Genomic DNA, 18,718 nt, shown 5'->3' with positions numbered 1-18,718 from the left:
AGCATATTTTGAAGTCATTGATATTTCATCCCAAATAATTACACGGCATGATTTTATTTTTTTTCCTTCATTTGAATCAGGTTTTATATTACCAACTGTTGTTTCAGATATGGATAAGGGTAATTTGAATGTTGTATTACCGTTAAGTAATAAATTTGCTGCTATTCCTGTCCATGCGACTGCCAATACTGGAATTTCATTATTATTACAAAATTGAATTAGTGTATTAAGTAAATAACTTTTTCCAGAGCCTCCAGGACCATCAATAAAGTAACATTTGTTTACATTATTATTATACACTGAATTCATGACTGTATCAAATATTACTTTTTGAGAATTTGTTAAATTGTTAATATTTATTTCATTTTGATGATTTTGTAAATATGATGTTTTGATATCGTCATCACATAATGATGATAATTCGATATCTGAAATATTATCTAGAGTTGGCAAATGGAAATCTTTTAAACATAAATTATTTTTTTTAAGAATGTTATTAATAATTATTAAGGCCCATATTTCTCCTTCCCGTGGTTTTAACTTTGGATGATAAAAATTATCTTTATATTTGTCAAATAATTCACCAGTATTTATTGGATTATTGTATATGCATATATATGCGAAGAGTTCACATATTGCTTTTGGAAATTTTGTTGCACATGCTTCATTTAAGCATTTGTCCCATTCTTCGTCTGTTGAAATCAATTGTCTTTCTTTAGCAGCATCAAAGAATGTTGGATAAATAACATTATTGAATGTTCGTAATTCTTTGAATGATGTTGCACCTTTCACATGTAACAGTAGTAACCTGATGTAAAATTTTTCTCGTTGACGAGGATTAACTAAATACATTCTACTTATGACAGGTTTATTAATTTTCTTTCTTTTATTCCATAATTTTGACATTTTATCAAAAACATAATATTGTGGAATATTGGAATATAGTATACCTCTTGCTTCAGACTCATTTTTATTTAATTCAAACCATGCTGTCAAAGTTGTATTAATATTTTTACCTAAGCATTGTTCTTCAGAACCTTCTTTAAAATACACATTTTGCTCATTTTCATTATGAACAGCTAATCTATAAATAGTATGCGACATCTCATGTAACTTTTGCTCATTTTCATTATGAACAGCTAATCTATAAATAGTATGCGACATCTCATGTAACTGAAATTCAAATATTCTGTATATTGCTTCAGGAGGGCATACATATCTTGTATTTAAATATTGTTTGATTTCATCATATTCAATATTATTTTCTTCATTTTCTATATTTATATGTGCATCACTATTTTCTTGAATTTGATTAGTTGTAATGTGTTTCATTTCAATTAAAGCACAATCATGGCCTTTAAAACAGTATTTGAATAAATATTTAATTGCACGTTCAGTTGTGCAAACTAGTTCAACATTGATATGACAAATCAATTTTAAAAGAAGATAGGGACTGTATGGCACTACGAATCTATTGTCAGCAATTCTATCTTTTGAATATGTAATTATTTTGTCATTATTCCTTCGCCTATATGTAGGATATCCTGTTATGTTGAAATCTGTTGTTTCGTTATACTGCTTTGGAAAGTTTTTAGAACATTTCCCACTAATTTCATCAATACAAGGTGAATTTTTATTTTGTTTACCACATGGTCCATGAATCATAAATTGTTTAACAATATTAAATAATCGTGGATTTTGTTTTTCATCTGGTATTTCTGCACTAATAAATTCGTCTACTCTGTCTGCAGTAAATATTTTATCTTTTTTATCTAGAAACAATAATAAATGAATATGAGGTAAACCTCTTTTTTGAAATTCAATAACGTACGTATATGCAATACATTTTCCAAAAACTCCTTCTTCTATAAGTTCTTTTTTTAATTCTTTAACTTTTTGGTTAAATACTCTCGCAACTACATCTGGTCTGTTTATCACATCTTCATAATTTTCAATATTATCTAAAATTTCTTTCCATTTTGGATTGCAAGTCATTGTTATAAATAAATCTGGTTTTCCATATTTTTGGACTAAACACATAGCATCAACAAAATTCTGCTGCATCGCTCTTGGACTTCCATTGAAACTGGATGGAAGAATAAACATTTTTCCTATTTTTGAATTAATATTTTCGTCCTTTTTTTTGCAAATAATCCATTAAACCGGAATATAATTCAGTTCGTAGTATATGTTGTTGCTTTTTCAAAAAGTATAGTCTTGATCCTTCAATTTTCACCCAAGCGTCAACAATATATTGCTGTGTTAACTTTCCTAAATTTAAAAATGGACTAAATGTACCTCTTACATTAAGTTTATAAGAATAGAATTGTAGTGCTGTAATATTTCTTTTTCCTTCAGTATTTTTTAGTTGTGGCATCCAACCGTTACCACCCGCTGGATATATTAATGGATATGTCATTGTATCCACATGTCTACTTATAGAAGGAATGCTAATTGGTTTATCAAATTTCGAATAAACACAAAAATCTCTTTCCACTGGAGGTTCTCCATCGTTGTCAACAAATATAATAGCCACTTCATTTGTTGTAGGATTATTGTAACGATTTTTATCGAATTTGTTATCTCTTTTTAAAATCATTTTAATTTCCCTAGGTTCTGTTTTATTTTTTTGGGCTAATTGATGTTCTTCTTTTTCTACCTCATACATCATTTTATATGCATCAGAATAAGGACTTAAATTTATTATTAAATTACCTAAGTCATATAATAATTCAATATTGCAATTAATATCATTATGACTGCGATGTTGTGTTGCAATCTCATTGTCAAGTACATAAAGTTGTCCATATTTTCTTTCTTCATTTTCATTTGGATGTAATGCATATGTATTATGGTAAATTTGTCCACAAATTCGAAGAGTTTGTGGTCCTTTATTTTTTAGTGGAATGTAACTTGCACCAAAACTTGCAAATGCTAATTCATTATTATAATTTCTAATGTATTTTCTAAAATGTAAACTTCTTTCAGAATTAGATGTTGCTAAATTTTTTAATTGATCTGGATACAAAGGATCGTCAATCAATTTCACCTTACCTTTATGACAACAAATATTAAATGTCTTATCTTTCGAGAGTTCAAACTCGAAATGTTTTGCATTACAAAAGTGACAAGTAATATTCATGTTTCCTAAATAATTTTCGGTTATCAAAATTTCATTTTTTGTTGTTGCAACATGCTTATGAATTATGACATTCTTATCTTCTAATACTTTTTCTATACAATTTTTATATTCTATATCTGAATTATTCAATTTTACTTTATCTCGTAATTCAGCATACTTTTCTCGTCTTCTTTTATTAATAATTTTTTTTTTTCATTGACTTTTTCAATATTATTATCATTATATTTTTGATATTTCTCTCTTCTTTTTTTGTTTGTTATTTCTTTATCTTCTTCTAATTTTCTTTTTTTGTATAATGTTTTTTTTCGATCCTTACATTCCTCTTTTCTTTCAGTGCTAAGTTTAACATATGCTTCTTTTCTTTTTTCATTTTTAATTATTTTATTATCTTCTAATTTATTTTTTTCATAATATAATTTTTTTTTCATTAATTTTCTTCTTTTCTTCAACATTTAATTGAGAATAATTCTCTTTTCGGATTTGGTTTTTTAATTTATTGTCTTCTGTTAATTTTTTTTTCATAATGCATTTTTTTTGTTTCTGCTATTTGTTTTTTTTTCGAGACTTATTCTAGCATATTTTTCTCTTCGTTGTTGATTTTTTATTTCTTTTTTGTCTTCTAATTTTCTTTTTATATTATTTATCTGGTGCATTTCTGAATTTTTAGTTTTCTCATTAATATTTAAATGGCAATAAGAATCTTTTTTAGTTGGTTTTAATATTTCATTATGTTCATGTATATTTGGTTTAATTTCATCGTCAATTTGTATCACTTCAAGGGAATGGTTTATTGTCCTTTTCATTTTATCCATAATGCTGATACTCGTATTAGTTTTTGACTTTAAAGTTTCAAATTTTATAATTCGATGACTGTGAATTGAACTTGATAATAAAATATGGTTTTCACTTGTTAATGGAAACATATCCAAAGTAGAAGTTTCATATAATGTTAATAAATGGCTCCTCATATTAGGAATTGAAAAATTTAAAGAACATGGACATATATTGTTAGCTATTGCTATTGCAAATGCAATAGCAAATACTCCGCAGTCAAAAGAATTATTTTGATATTGTACTTTTTCAAAAATAATTTGTAAATCTGTATTAGGAAATAATTGATATATAAAAATTTTATGTTCATCTTTTAAATAATTTTCATTATTGCTATTATAGACATGTATTTTTTTTTCATCATAATAAATGCATATCCAATGTCCTTCATCAATTTTTCCAGAAAATAATATTTGCACATATTTCTGATCTAATGTTATTGGCCTAATTGAAAATGGTAATTGTATTAAAACTGGAGGTTGCATGGAAAAATTCGTATTCGATTCTAAAATATCATTGAATTCGGTTATGTGTTTATCCGTTAACATACTTTTCTTGCCAGCATAAGCACCTCTACCTAACACAATTAGCTTATCTTTTTCTGTTAAAACCATGTTTAATGGATAATTGTAAATTTACAATCAGCTACCTGGAAAATGATTAATGTTATTATTTTTTTACGATGCGGAAATAAATTTATTTTTATATTTTCTATTGATTTCAATGAAACATCAATATATTAATATCAATTATTATTAATATTAACTAAGGGGCCGTACACATAATACGTCACGCGATTTTTGACCATTTTTAACCCCCTCCCTCCCTCTATGTCACACTTCGTCACAAACCTTGAACCCCCTCCCTCCCCCTACAACGTCACGTCACACACGTAAATTTCACTATAAATTTTATACATTGGACATTATATATTATATCCTACTCTCTAAATTATTGAATCAGTTAAAAATAACTGATTTAGAAGCAAAAAGTCAGTCACTAATTCAAATAGTAATATTTTTTTTCTGACAATTTGTTAAAAATAACTGATGCTTCAATACATTTTTTTTATTGATTCAATTAGTCACGTTTAATTACATAGCACCGAAACTTTCCAAAAAATTTATTAAAGATTTACTCGTAAGCTTTGAAATATTTAAATGCAAAGTTTAGTGAAAATTGTATAAAGGTTTAAATATTCCACTTCAATAAATGTTTAGCGCGAAACTTTCTTAAAAATTTAACTTAAATTTTCAGGAAAATTTTCACGAAAGTATAGTCGAAAATGTAATTCAAATGTTCAGGAAAGCTTCAAGCTACATTTTTAAGAAAATTTGATGATAAACATTTATTGGAGTGAGAAATTTAAATCTTTACACAATCTTAACTATACTTTGCAAGTAAATGTTTCTAAGTATGCAAGCAAATCTTTAATATACATATTTAAAAAAGTTTCGGTGTTTTGTGGATAATTTTTCAGTTATTTTTAACTGATTCAGAAGCAAAAAGTCAGTCACTGCTGATTGTCAGATAATACCATGAATTTTAACTGATTCAATTTAAGAGAATATATTATTTATCATATTATAAATAATATACCAATAGATGTTAAACAGGTTCATAATAGATATTAAATAGTTTAAAGCATTTTTAACATATTTTATTTAGAAAAAGTGACATTGTCACATATAATTTCTTATAATCTTTGAATTTAAAAGATTGTGACGTAACACATGAGTTCACCCCCCCTCCCCCATGTCACACTAAGTCACAATTCTCAGACCCCCTCCCTCCCCCTAGCTGCGTGACGTATTATGTGTACGGACCCTAATAACGTATAATATTTCTATAACTAAACAGAGTAGGGGAGGATGGGGCAAGGATAGTTAGGTAAAACCTTTTTGGATCTAGCGGCCAAACTTGAATATGTATCTACAAATCAAAAGTATTTTTGGAAAGCCTGGTTATTTGGCTATAATTTTGCTGTACAATATTTTACTGTAGACTCAAATACCTACGAGATATAAATGAAAAAGTAAACAAAAATTTTTAACTATCCATGCCCCAGTACCGGGGCATGGATAGTTAAAAGAATTCGAATGATAAAAATGTTATAGAAAATCAGTAAATTTTTGTTTTCATTATTTTACTGGATTTAGACTATTCAATATTGATATCTCAAGTACTAAAAATATGTATGGAACATTTTCTGAATTGCAATTATTGTATTAAAATTCATCTGAACTAGAATCAGAGATTTAACCAATTTTTTCAGACGACCACCAATTTCTTGCTCATAAGCTTCGTTTTCCGTATATAATTATGTACCATTATGTATATCAACCTAAAAAAAACAATTAATGACTTTTTAAAATTTGCAATGGCATTAAAACGATTTCACCGTGCCTTATTATCTCTAACTATCCTTGCCTTGTGAGCCCATATTTCAGTTTTTTCTAAATTTTAAGGAACGACTTGAATTAATTTAAAAATAAATACGATATTCGTGTTCAGCAGGAAATTTCACTCCTAAAAACACTTACGTAAATAAATATTCTGAAATTTTAATGTAAAAAAACAACTTCGCAAATGGTGACAGATTGACTTGCAATTTTTACAATCATCTTTTGGTGTTAAAACGCGAATATACCATGAATTACGCGATTTTCGATCAAGCCGTCTAAGTATAACAGCAACTAACTATTCTTGCCCCTTAACTATCCTTGCCCCGTCCTCCCCTAATAATTATGTACATTACCGTCGGAAATTGTGGAAACGCTAACATCTCGAGCTACTAAAAAACACACCCGCCTAGAAAGAGTGATAACTCCGTTAAAAATAAAGCTAGATGATTTTTTTAAATTGCATTGAAAAGCTTATTAAATTTCCAATGAAATACCACTATTTTAAGTTGTATTGCATACATAGGAAGCGAGATATCATGTTACAAAGACAAAAAAATAATTCTATTTTTTTTTTAATATTTTAACCTGACTTTGACAACTGGCAAAATTTAGAAAAGTTGATGAAAAAAATTGTTAATTTCACAGACTATTCCTTGTAACCTAAGCTTTAAATAGAGAATATAGTTGGTAAAATTAATTTTTGACACTTTTTTCACAGCTACGCAATTGACTCAACGGCGAATTAGAGAAATCGATGATTAAAAATTTTGCTTCGCACGGTCCGACTCTTTTTATAATATCTCGGGAACCCGTTAATATTTTATTATGTTCTTGGTTTCTATTTAAAGCTTAGGTTACAAGGAATAGTCTGTGAAATTAACAATTTTTTTCATCAACTTTTCTAAATTTTGCCAGTTGTCAAAGTCAGGTTAAAATATTCAAAAAAAAATAGAATTATTTTTTTGTCTTTGTAACATGATATCTCGCTTCCTATGTATGCAATACAACTTAAAATAGTGGTATTTCATTGGAAATTTAATAAGCTTTCCAATACAATTTAAAAAAATCATCTAACTTTATTTTTAACGGAGTTATCACTCTTTCTAGGCGGGTGTGTCTTTTAGTAGCTCGAGATGTTAGCGTTTCCACAATTTCCGACGGTAGTGTATGTCTGCTTAGTCAAGCAAACAAAACTAATTCTGTTTAAGTTTCTTTAATCAAAATATTAATTTAAATTTAAAAAATATAATAAAATTAACGAAAATGCTATTAGAAATTGATTAAAAAATTAATTCAAAAATTTAATTAAATTATATTAATATAAATATAAATTAATTAATTAATACGTTAATTTTTTGTTAACATAAAATTTAAGTTTATTAATATTATAATATTAATTATAAAATTAAATTATATAATATTATATAATATAATAATTATAAAATATAAAAATAAAATTAATAATATTAATGATGATTATAGGGTAAGAAGGGGAATTTTAATTAAATACCATAAAGTTTTTAAATTAAAAAATATTAAAAAATGAGGTTTTTGAAAAATAATAATTAAAATTTTATGAAGTTATATCATTTTTGGATTCATTCAAAAATGATTTAAAAAAGAGGTGTATTCTCCGAAGGTTAAAGTTGAACAAAAACTGAGTTTTTTTTGTCTTAACGAAATTTTTGTAAATTCAATAATTTTTATGTTGTAAGCCATTTGAAAAATGTCTACTTTTCAAAAATCAAATTTTCAAAAATTCTTAACTCGGAAATTTGTTCACCAACAAAAAATTAATAAATATCCATTTTTTTCACTAAAGAATGACAAAAAAGATTATTTTGATCAAATTTAAATTGTGAACTGAAATCTGACGTGAAATTGCCTATATCCAATGTCAGCTACAAAATTGCTACTGACTAATAAACTATAAATGATTTGTTTTCTTTCAAAATAAAATGTATCTACTAATATAAAAATTAAATAATATAGTTAGTAAAGTATTAATCTTAACTTAAATTACCAAAATATAATGGAACATATAATTTACTGCATTCATTAATATTTGATCAGGTCAACAAAAAAAAACTATAACGTAAATAATTCTTCAATATTAAAAAGCAATATAAATAAAAAAAATAATTCGTCAAACATTGTACAATATTAGAATTATGCACATATGCAATAAATTTTCTATATTTGTATTTAAATAATTAAATTCTTGTAAAATTTTCTTTTAAAAATTGATTTAAAGATTAATTTCAGTTCAAATTTTTGATAATAATTGAATTTTTGAAAAGTTACTAATAATTACAATTTTTAAAAATAATTTAATTTTGTAAAAATTTAAAACATTAAAACTTTTAACTTTCCATACTTTAAATTAAAAATTTTATATTTCTAAATTTTTTCAAAAGCTTAATTGAAATTTTTGAAAATTGTTTCAATTTTTCTGCCTTCTCATGAAGATGTTTTGCGTTTATGACGATTTTCAATTTTCCAAAAGAAGATTATATGGACACATTTTTGTCTAGAATACCTGTATATTAAATTATGAGCAAATTTGAAAAGTGAGGGAAGTGAAAAATTATTGTTTGTGGTAATTATTTGATTATAAAATCAAATTTTTATTTTTTTCATAATAATAATTTTTATAGTAGGTGGACAAACGAAATTCCATTAGAAAAAAAATACATATAAATAAACTTGGCGATTTCAAATGAATGAATAATAAATTAATTTGTTTAATAAATTTTTTAATTAATTTCGACTTATTTTAATGATTAAAATAAATATTAACACTGTATTATGAGAATGTGTGAAATATTTTATGCTTAACACTTTTTACACTATAATAAGAGTGTCAAGTAAATTCTGGGCAATAGTGTATTATTATACTTTATCCCAAAATAATTAAACTAAATTGTACTCACTTTTTGACGTGAATGTGTAGATTGGTTTAATTAAAAATATAATTGTTATATTTTTTAACCTCTTCCACTTTATTTTTTATAATTGAAAAAATAAGTTATAGAATAATAGTTTTAAAACTATAAATATTATTTTCAGTAGAACAAAATTAAATATATATATATATATGTATTTAGTTTCAACTACAAAATGTTAATGACTAGTGAACTATTCAAGATTTATTTTCCTTCGAATCATGATTCATTTACTAATACCAAAATTAAGTATATATATATATATATATATATATATATATATATATATATATATATATTTATTTAAAATTAATTATCAAGTGCGAAGTTTGAAAATAATAATTTAATTAAAATTTTAATAATTATAATTTCACAAATTACTTGTGTAATTGAATATGAATATTTATTTATTTGAATATATCGCATTTAATATTTATCTACAAAACAGGAGTTTAATGATATCTAATATATGTCATTAGCTGTTGATAAGTTGATAAAGTTAAATTCTTCGAAATAGGAAAATATTGATTTATCAAAGTTTTGACAACTTGTGTTTAAATTTAGGTGCTCATATGATAATTATATCGATAAAATTTACTCGTCAAGTAATTATATGAGAAGAAATGAATGATAACTTAACTTTAAAACAAAACAGTTCAATGGTATCTAATAGATGTCCCTAATTTGTTGGTAAAATTGAATTCTTAATTCATAATACATATATTTATTGAATTAATAAAATTATACATTATTATATTAATTAATTAAAAAAAAATATATATATATATATATATACATATTGTTGAATTATTTTTAAGTTTTTTAATTAATTAATATATATACCTCGTTTAGAATATTAACAACAATCACAAAAATTTAATTATGTATTACATTTCTCTGACTTTATACAACAAGTTGTGAATCCAGATCTCCATTACATGAACAATTTGCTTCCTCTTTACGATCAGCAAAAAATTTGCTTAACTACAAGTATATTTAATTTTTATGTAAATTTCTATATAATTTAACATTAATAAAATTAAATTCATTCTTCTAAATGGAATGACTAAAATTATATTATATATTAATATCAATCAAAATTAACAACAAAATTTTTAATAAAAAATGAATTTTTAACTGTAATTGTAATTAAATTGATAAATTCCAATACAATATATACTTTGTAAGCTTTAATTGATTCGTCTTAATACAAAGAATTAGATTTATGTTTTTTTCAAATAAATAATACTGTTTTATTGCATAGCAACATAATTTTTCAGAAGGAAATGATTTCTAATAAAAAATGCAAATTTTTGAGCTTTAACAGATTTTTGAAAGTAAAAAGTAAGATTTTATTTTACAGCAACATAATTATGCTAAAACAATAATTTTTTTATAAAAATGCGAATTTTTAGCCAAATTTTTGAAACATTTTCGAAATATGAAATATTATTGTTATTAGATAATAGTGATGGAATAAACAAAAATTTTTACATAATATTATTCATAACCATGAATTTAATATTATATCATTTTATTTTTCTTTTAGACAGGAGAAATACTAATATTTACATTATAAGTTATTATCAGTATCATAAGAAAAGTTATAGTGATAAGTTCGATGCAAGCAGATATTGTAATTCTCAATAAAAATTTTGAATCTCTGACATTGAGTAAGTATTTTTTAAATGTAATTATTTATTTTTATGTAAATATAAAAACCCTTGAATATCTAGTGCTGTATAAATTTATTAACTTCTTTAAAATTTTGCCCGTTATATTCGATATTTAGAAATGAGTATAGCAAGGTTTCTTCTATTATCTGATCAATAAATAAAACAATAAAATTAATTTCTAAAATTAGTTTAGAAAATAAAAATTAAGTTTTCAAATATATAAAATTTTTAAACTTGTATCGATATATCTATATATGTGGTACATATTACTTATGATTCTATTGTTATTTTTCTAAAAATTATAGGTAATTCCGAAATAATTGAGATACCGACAAAAACAAATGATGATCAATCACAGACATCATCACAACAACATATTCAGGATGGACAACATTCCCATGATGAAAGAAATGCAAGGAGCAAAAAAAGAAAAAATTTACAACCATTAAAATTAAATAGATTGGAAAGCAGTACATCATACAGAATTTTCTCATTACAACTGCACATTCACAATTTAATGTTTTTAAAAATAAAATTGAAATTCAATTAAACTCCGATTCAATAGTCGAAAGTGATGTTGATGAACAACTTTTTATGCTCCCACAAAATGCCTATAATTTTAAGTCTATTGAGGAAGCAAAATTGTTGGAACCTGGAGAATTTGTTGGTGAGAATTTAATTATTTTTAAAAATGATTCATTTTTAACACTACATTCGTTCATATAACGCATAATCAATATTATTCTAAGAATCAATTAAGAATTTACTCATATAATCAAAATTGATTGCATGAATTGTGCAATATAATATTTAAAAGATGTTTTAAAATTTACAAGAATATAGGCTACGGGTCTTAAAGTGGCACATGCTCTCATTTCCGGTTTAATTTGTAGGATATGATGGCTAAACCTTTGAAACATTTAAAAAACAATTTAAAAACTTCTTTGTCATTTTTAAAAATTATATAATTATTAAAGGGAAGTAATACCTTTAATGATTCTTTTTAATCTATTTTTCATGGATTTTTTTAAAACATGAGAATAAAGTAAACAAAAGTAAATAAAGTAAAATAAAATAAAGTTTGGAAGATTTTATTTGTTAACTTTTGAAATTTTACAAAATATATTTATACTTGAAAAAAATTTCAATTTATTACATATAAAGTACGCAAAAAGAAAGAAATCGACTTTTTTACGGGTCAATTTAAAAATTTTTGAAAAAAAATTTAATAATTTTACAGTCAATGACAAAATATTAAGTGAGAATTTAGAACTAATGCCGTTTTAAAATCCGAATCATTAATTATTCAATGTACAAAATTATTGTTGAAATTGTTTTACAAACATATTTTTGTTAAATAATTAATGTTATTTTGTAAAGTAAAAAAATGTATTATAATTTTAAGACATTTGCGGCATAGTTACCAAAGTTGATGACATACAGGACATCACTGTAAAGAATGGAAGCAAGCTAACAAAGCGACCAGTAATTATTACTGATGCTAATTGTAATACAGTATGTATTTCTCTGTTATGGTATTTGTTTGTTTTGTGTCATACAACCATTAAATGGTAATTTCTTTCATTAATGTAAATTATAAATTTTTAGATTGAAATAGCTCTGTGGAACAATTTATCTAAAACCATCGAACTGAATTTAAAAGATATTATAATAATAAAACGAGGAAAAATAGGAAACTTTAGAAACACAAATTATATCTCAGTTTTGCAGTCATCAATGTTGAAAATAAATGATATGGAAAACGAAGAAAGTAAAAGGTCAGTTAATTTATTATATTTGCGTCAATTTATTATTGTAATTCATTAATACATTTATTATAAATGTATTATTGAATGAATTATTTTAATAAGAAAAAAATTATTTTTATTATAAATTTTCAGATTATCGGAACAAAACAAAGACGACATTAAATAAATTTGAATTCAAATTAAAGGAAAGGAATATTATTAATTCCCAAATATCATTTAACCATATGGAAGTTAACAATAAGCTTTCTACATAATGTTAGTGATTACAATATAAGGTTACCATAAGCTTGCTATAAGGTTAACATATTTATCATAAGGATAGGATATAGGGTTACATAAACTATTATTAATTTTGCTCTATGTTATCAAGCAATATTAAAGTAAGCTTACCTTACGACAGGTGGAATATTTTAACCTCATAATAAGCTTACGATAATATTGCGCTACAATGGTAATGACATTACGCGGCATGCTGGTGGTAAGCTTATCATAAACTACATGTTTTGGAAAAGGTTGATTTTGTCTTACATTAAAAAAATTTGATTTTTGTTAAAGAGTGTTATAAATTAGTTTTTAAGTACTTAATGAATTATGTATTTATTCAGAAAAATTGTTATAAATTTATTATTGTGAGTTATTGATTTATTATTGTGAGTTATTGATTTATATTTCTTTTGTGAATGAAATATACAAAAAATTTCATTTTACAATCATTTAATAATATGATTACATATTATAGTACATTTATTTTGTAACAAATAAAAACTAATTGTGTATTTACAAAAGAATTTCTTATTTATTTAATTACAATGAAAAATGTTATAAATTTTCAGTTTAATTAATTGCGTATTGAAATTTTTTTTCAATATTTTAATTTAAAAAAATTTTATTTGCAATTTCTTTGGAAGAGATTTTTTAAGAAACATAGTTCTAATAAAAATTTTATGAAAAAATTAATCATTTATTCATTATTATTTATTAATTGTTATCTATTGTTAAATATTTTTTATAAGGATTATAAAGTACATAGACTTATTTTACAGAGTTTAAACTATATTTTTTAAAAATTCTTAAGTTAATCAGATGAACAGTTAAAAATTGGTTGAGCATTCAAAAATGATTTAAAAAAGAGGTGTATTCTCCGAAGGTTAAAGTTGAACAAAAACTGAGCTTTTTTTGTCTTAACGAAATTTTTGTAAATTCAATAATTTTTATGTTGTAAGCCATTTGAAAAATGTCTACTTTTCAAAAATCAAATTTTCAAAAATTCGTAACTCAGAAATTTAACCACCAAAAAAAATAAATAAATATCCATTTTTTTCACTGAAGAATGAAAAAAAAGATTATTTTGGCCAAATTTAAATTATGAACTGAAATCTGACGTGAAATTGCCCATATTCAATGTCAGCTACAAAATTGCTACTGACTAATGAACTATAAATGATTTGTTTTCTTTCAAAATAAAATATATCTACTAATACAAAAATTAAATAATATAGTTAGTAAAGTATTAATCTTAACTTAAATTACCAAAATATAATGGAACATATAATTTACTGCATTCATTAATATTTGATCAGGTCAACAAAAAAAAACTATTACGTAAATAATTCGTCAATATTAAAAAGTAATATAAATAAAAAAAATAATTCGTCAAACATTGTACAATATTAGAATTATGCACATATGCAATAAATTTTCTTTATTTGTATTTAAATAATTAAATTTTTGTAAAATTTTCTTTTAAAAATTGATTTAAAGATTAATTTCAGTTCAAATTTTTGATAATAAATGAATTTTTGAAAAGTTACTAATAATTACAATTTTTAAAAATAATTTAATTTTGTAAAAATTTAAAACATTAAAACTTTTAACTTTCCATACTTTAAATTAAAAATTTTATATATCTAAATTTTTACAAAAGCTTAATTGAAATTTTTTAATTTATTAAAAAATGTAGAATCTAATTGATAACTTTTTAAAATTAAAAAAATTGATAAAATGTTATACATGGAAATTATGTTAAAAGAAATTTATTTTATATTATTATTTTTATTTTAAAAAGTATTTGAAATTCAATTACTTTTAGAAGTAATAAAAGTTTTCTTCGCAATTTCATTATTTAAAAAAATTCTAATAAAATCGTTTGCAAGAATTCAATTATTTTCAAAAATATTTAATAAAATTTTCCACAGACATTTAATTATTATAAAAAATTGTAATAAATTTCTTTATAAAATTTAATTATTTAAAAAAAATAATATTATGCAGCAACCTTTCTTCACTCAAAAAATAATATTTTCTAATATTAATAATAATAATAATTCAAAGTTAATAATTACTATTATTTTTAGATATGTACAATCAGATACACATGTATACTCACATATAAATAAATCCCATACACTTGTATATTCACACATAAAAACAAAACACATATTATATGGATACCCACCGTAAACACGAAGAATCACACACATATATAATCACATATATACACATATATGGGTGATTCTCCTGAAAGGGACCACTTCACGTGTCTCCAACATGAGGTTCATTATTTAAATTAATTTTTCATTAATATTTTATCAACTTTAAATTTTTTGAAAAATTTATTTATAATCTACGAAGATTTATCTATCTTTATATAATCTTCTATTGCTTATATTTAAATTTCTTCCTATTTAAAAAACATATTTAATTTTGTCATCGAATTTTGGTTAAACAGAATGTATATTTTATAATTATATTTTAACGTATTTAAACAATTTCAACATATTTATGATATATATCAAATTAAAGTTCAGAATATAAGGATTATTTTTTACTTACATTTGTTTAAAATAAGGTAAAAAAAGTTATTTAAATTATTAATTAAAATAGTATTATCAATGAGAGTAAAAATTAAATTCATCTCCGAAGCCTCATTTTCTATATAATAACATCATATTTTTTAACGTTTTAAACATAATATGTAATCGATGTGAAAATATTTGATGATTAAAACTAAAAATATTGTTTAAAAAATTGTAATATTTTTAAAATTAGAAAAAATGAGAATTTTTTCAATAAATTATCAATTCATCTCCGAAGCCTTTTTTATATTTGATAGGCGTTTTCTTTTGTTTTTAATTTTTTAATCATTGTTTTGAAATATTTAACCCTCAAATTAAATTATTAATTTAATAAAAATAAAATATACAAGCAAAAAGTGCAATAAATTAAAACATAACAATTTATTATTTAAAAAAAATATTCCTACCGAGTTTTTTTTACAAAATAATTAATTTAAAAGTTATAATTAATTATACTTAACCTCTAGAACACATGATAGTAAAATGTTCCTGGAGGTCTTATTTCTGAAAATTAATTTTGCGCAACTTATATTTTTATCTTTAAACATTTTCTAAACTTATTTATGAAAGAAAAGTAACAAAAAAAGAATAATTTGATTTTTTGGAAATTCAACCAAAAAAGGGTCCCTTTCAGGAGAATCACCCATATACATATATAATATTTTTATTTTTTCGATTATAATAGAAATATCTATTGTTTACGAATATGTATATCTTAAGTTTTCAAAATTATATCAAATCAGATATACATTTAATTTTATTAAAATTCGTCGAAAGAATTTAATTATTTATAGAAAGTGTAAAAAAACTCTTCTTAAGAATTTAATTATTTCCATAAATAGCAAAATTCTTTAAATTTACTACATTCTTTTAAATATTATTTTTAAAAAATATTCTTCACAAGAATTCGATTATTTTCACAAATTTTTCTTAATTGAATAATTTGTATTTCTATTATATTTTAGTAAAATTTCCAAAAAGAATTAAATTATTTAAAAACATTTTGACAAAATTCTATAAGAATATTCAATTATTTTCTAAAAGAATTAAACTTTCATAAGAATTGAAATATTAAAAATAGAATTTATCTAAATTGTTATTAAAAAATCAATTATTTAAAACTTTTTTATAAAATTCTCACAATAATTCAATTATTTTTATAAATAATAAAACTCATTGCAGAATTTCAATTATTTTAAATTCAATTTTAATCAATTTCCTCGAAAAATGTAATTATTGAAATTATTCTTAAAAATTTGATTAAAATTCATCAAAAGAACTTAATTATTAATTTAATAATATGCAATTACATACAAAATTAATATTAATATGTACATATACTACTTATATGTATATATTAACAATGAAGATGCTATTCAATAAATAATAAATTTTCAAATATTATAATAATAATGTAAAATAATAAATATATATGTAAGGAGAAATAAGTAAGATGACAACCGAGCGAGCGTTAGCGAGCGAGGTGTGTGTCGCTAGTTAAATATAAATTATCAAAAATTAGGGTAAATTTTTAAAATATTAAAAAATAAAATACACCATTGGAAAGAGGACGAAAAAACCTTTTAGAAACATATTCTAAAAAATTTTTCCCATTACAAGTATGTTCAGAAAAAATTCACAAAGTAGCCGATGTTGGCAAAATTGGTCAAATTGACCCCCCTCTACCCCCTCCAATTTTTCGAAAAAATCAAAAATATTTTTTGGGTCACATTTCTACTTGATAGAACAACAAATTCCTCGAGTTTCAATTTTTTTCAAGAAGTTGAAATTTCAACTTAGGACATTTCACGTAAAATGCCTCATATGCATAATGCTATAATAGTTTTTAGATTTAAAAACATGTAATTACCAGAAATTTACAAACCTGCGGAAAATTAAAATAGTAGCTAGGGCTTTCAATCCCACACTAACGTCAATCCCGCGGGACTAGAATGCGGGATAACTCTCAATCCTGTGGGATCCCGCAAAATCCCGCATAATTTTATGTTATTAGCTATATTCTAATTTTTTAATAATTATTAGATAAAATTTTATTAAAACGTTTTATTTATTCAATTAAATACATTGTTACAATGACTTAGAACCAATTTGAAATCTTAATTTTTATTTAAAATTTTTTTAAACTATTGAAATCTTCTTTATAAATAAGATCAGACTTTTGTCTGTACATTGCATAGAATTTGAAATTTCATGTTTAGTTTTTCTATTCGAGTAGTAAGAATTCCAAAAATGACAATAAAAAAAATTATGTATGTATGTCTGTGTGTATGTATGTATGTATGTATGTATGTATGTATGTCTGTACGCAATATTTTGTCCGGGATAAACACAAAGACTACTTGACCGATTAAAACAAAACTTTACAGTCTCTTTGGTCTGAGTCTAACTTAAATTTATAGCCATATCCGATTAAAAAATATTAAGCTGAACGAAAGTTATAGCTTTTTTCACAAAATTCAAAAAATAAAAAAAAATGCAATTTTTTTAAATTTTTGTCAAATTGATGTGACACTTTTTGTAGCTACTTTTTAATGTAAATACAACTAATTTTTACTATAAAAATGAAATAGAAATAATTAATCCGAATTTTTAAGCCAAAATCATATTTTTGATTTTCGACAAAATTTTTAATTAATTTTTTTTGTTGAATATTGTTTAATTTTTTATTAAGTTGGTAGTGATATCGATTGATGTTTTTAAATTTTTAATTACATTCATTACATTTATTTTATTAAAAAGTTTAGAGTCATGAATTTGATGCCGATTACAAATTTTCTAAAATCAATTAACGTGAGAGTTTGCAAACAATTTCTATATTGATATTTTCAGGTTTTAAGTTTGAAAATTTCATAGTATGTATTATCATATTTAACGTAGAAAATAAAATATTTATGTTCAATATAAAGGGTATACAGTAAAAGTATCAATAATACTGAAATTTGACTTCAGCGGGCACTGGGACACAGAAAGTCCTTAAGATGCTATAGGGCAAATTGGGATTTATGAATAAAATTTTTTTTTTGAATTCAAGAAATGTTTTAGAAATGACTTTGAAAATAAATAACAAATTCCTA

General features: G+C 23.2%; 1 protein-coding gene across 1 annotated transcript; it reads left to right on the top strand.

Moving 5' to 3' along the window:
• Positions 1-10,872: 10,872 nt before the first annotated feature.
• On the top strand, positions 10,873-13,324 carry LOC122499675 (replication protein A 70 kDa DNA-binding subunit A-like). Its single transcript, XM_043608149.1, has 5 exons — positions 10,873-10,996; positions 11,305-11,666; positions 12,405-12,514; positions 12,608-12,777; positions 12,901-13,324. The coding sequence occupies exons 2-5, from the start codon at positions 11,594-11,596 to the stop codon at positions 12,932-12,934; spliced, it is 387 nt and encodes a 128-aa protein (XP_043464084.1). The 5' UTR covers positions 10,873-10,996; positions 11,305-11,593; the 3' UTR covers positions 12,935-13,324.
• Positions 13,325-18,718: the final 5,394 nt, after the last annotated feature.

Source organism: Leptopilina heterotoma, unplaced genomic scaffold, assembly GCF_015476425.1.
Source record: "Leptopilina heterotoma isolate Lh14 unplaced genomic scaffold, ASM1547642v1 Lhet_171, whole genome shotgun sequence".
NCBI lineage: Eukaryota > Metazoa > Arthropoda > Insecta > Hymenoptera > Figitidae > Leptopilina > Leptopilina heterotoma.
Note: the sequence above shows the minus strand (reverse complement) of the source record. Positions and strands in the feature narration are given on the sequence as shown.

Coding starts and splice junctions, on each gene's coding strand:
- LOC122499675 (XM_043608149.1), top strand. CDS start 11,594: ATGCTCCCACAAAATGCCTATAATTTTAAGTCTATTGAGGAAGCAAAA. Junction 11,667..12,404: donor GGAACCTGGAGAATTTGTTG/GTGAGAATTTAA, acceptor TATAATTTTAAG/ACATTTGCGGCATAGTTACC. Junction 12,778..12,900: donor GAAAACGAAGAAAGTAAAAG/GTCAGTTAATTT, acceptor ATAAATTTTCAG/ATTATCGGAACAAAACAAAG.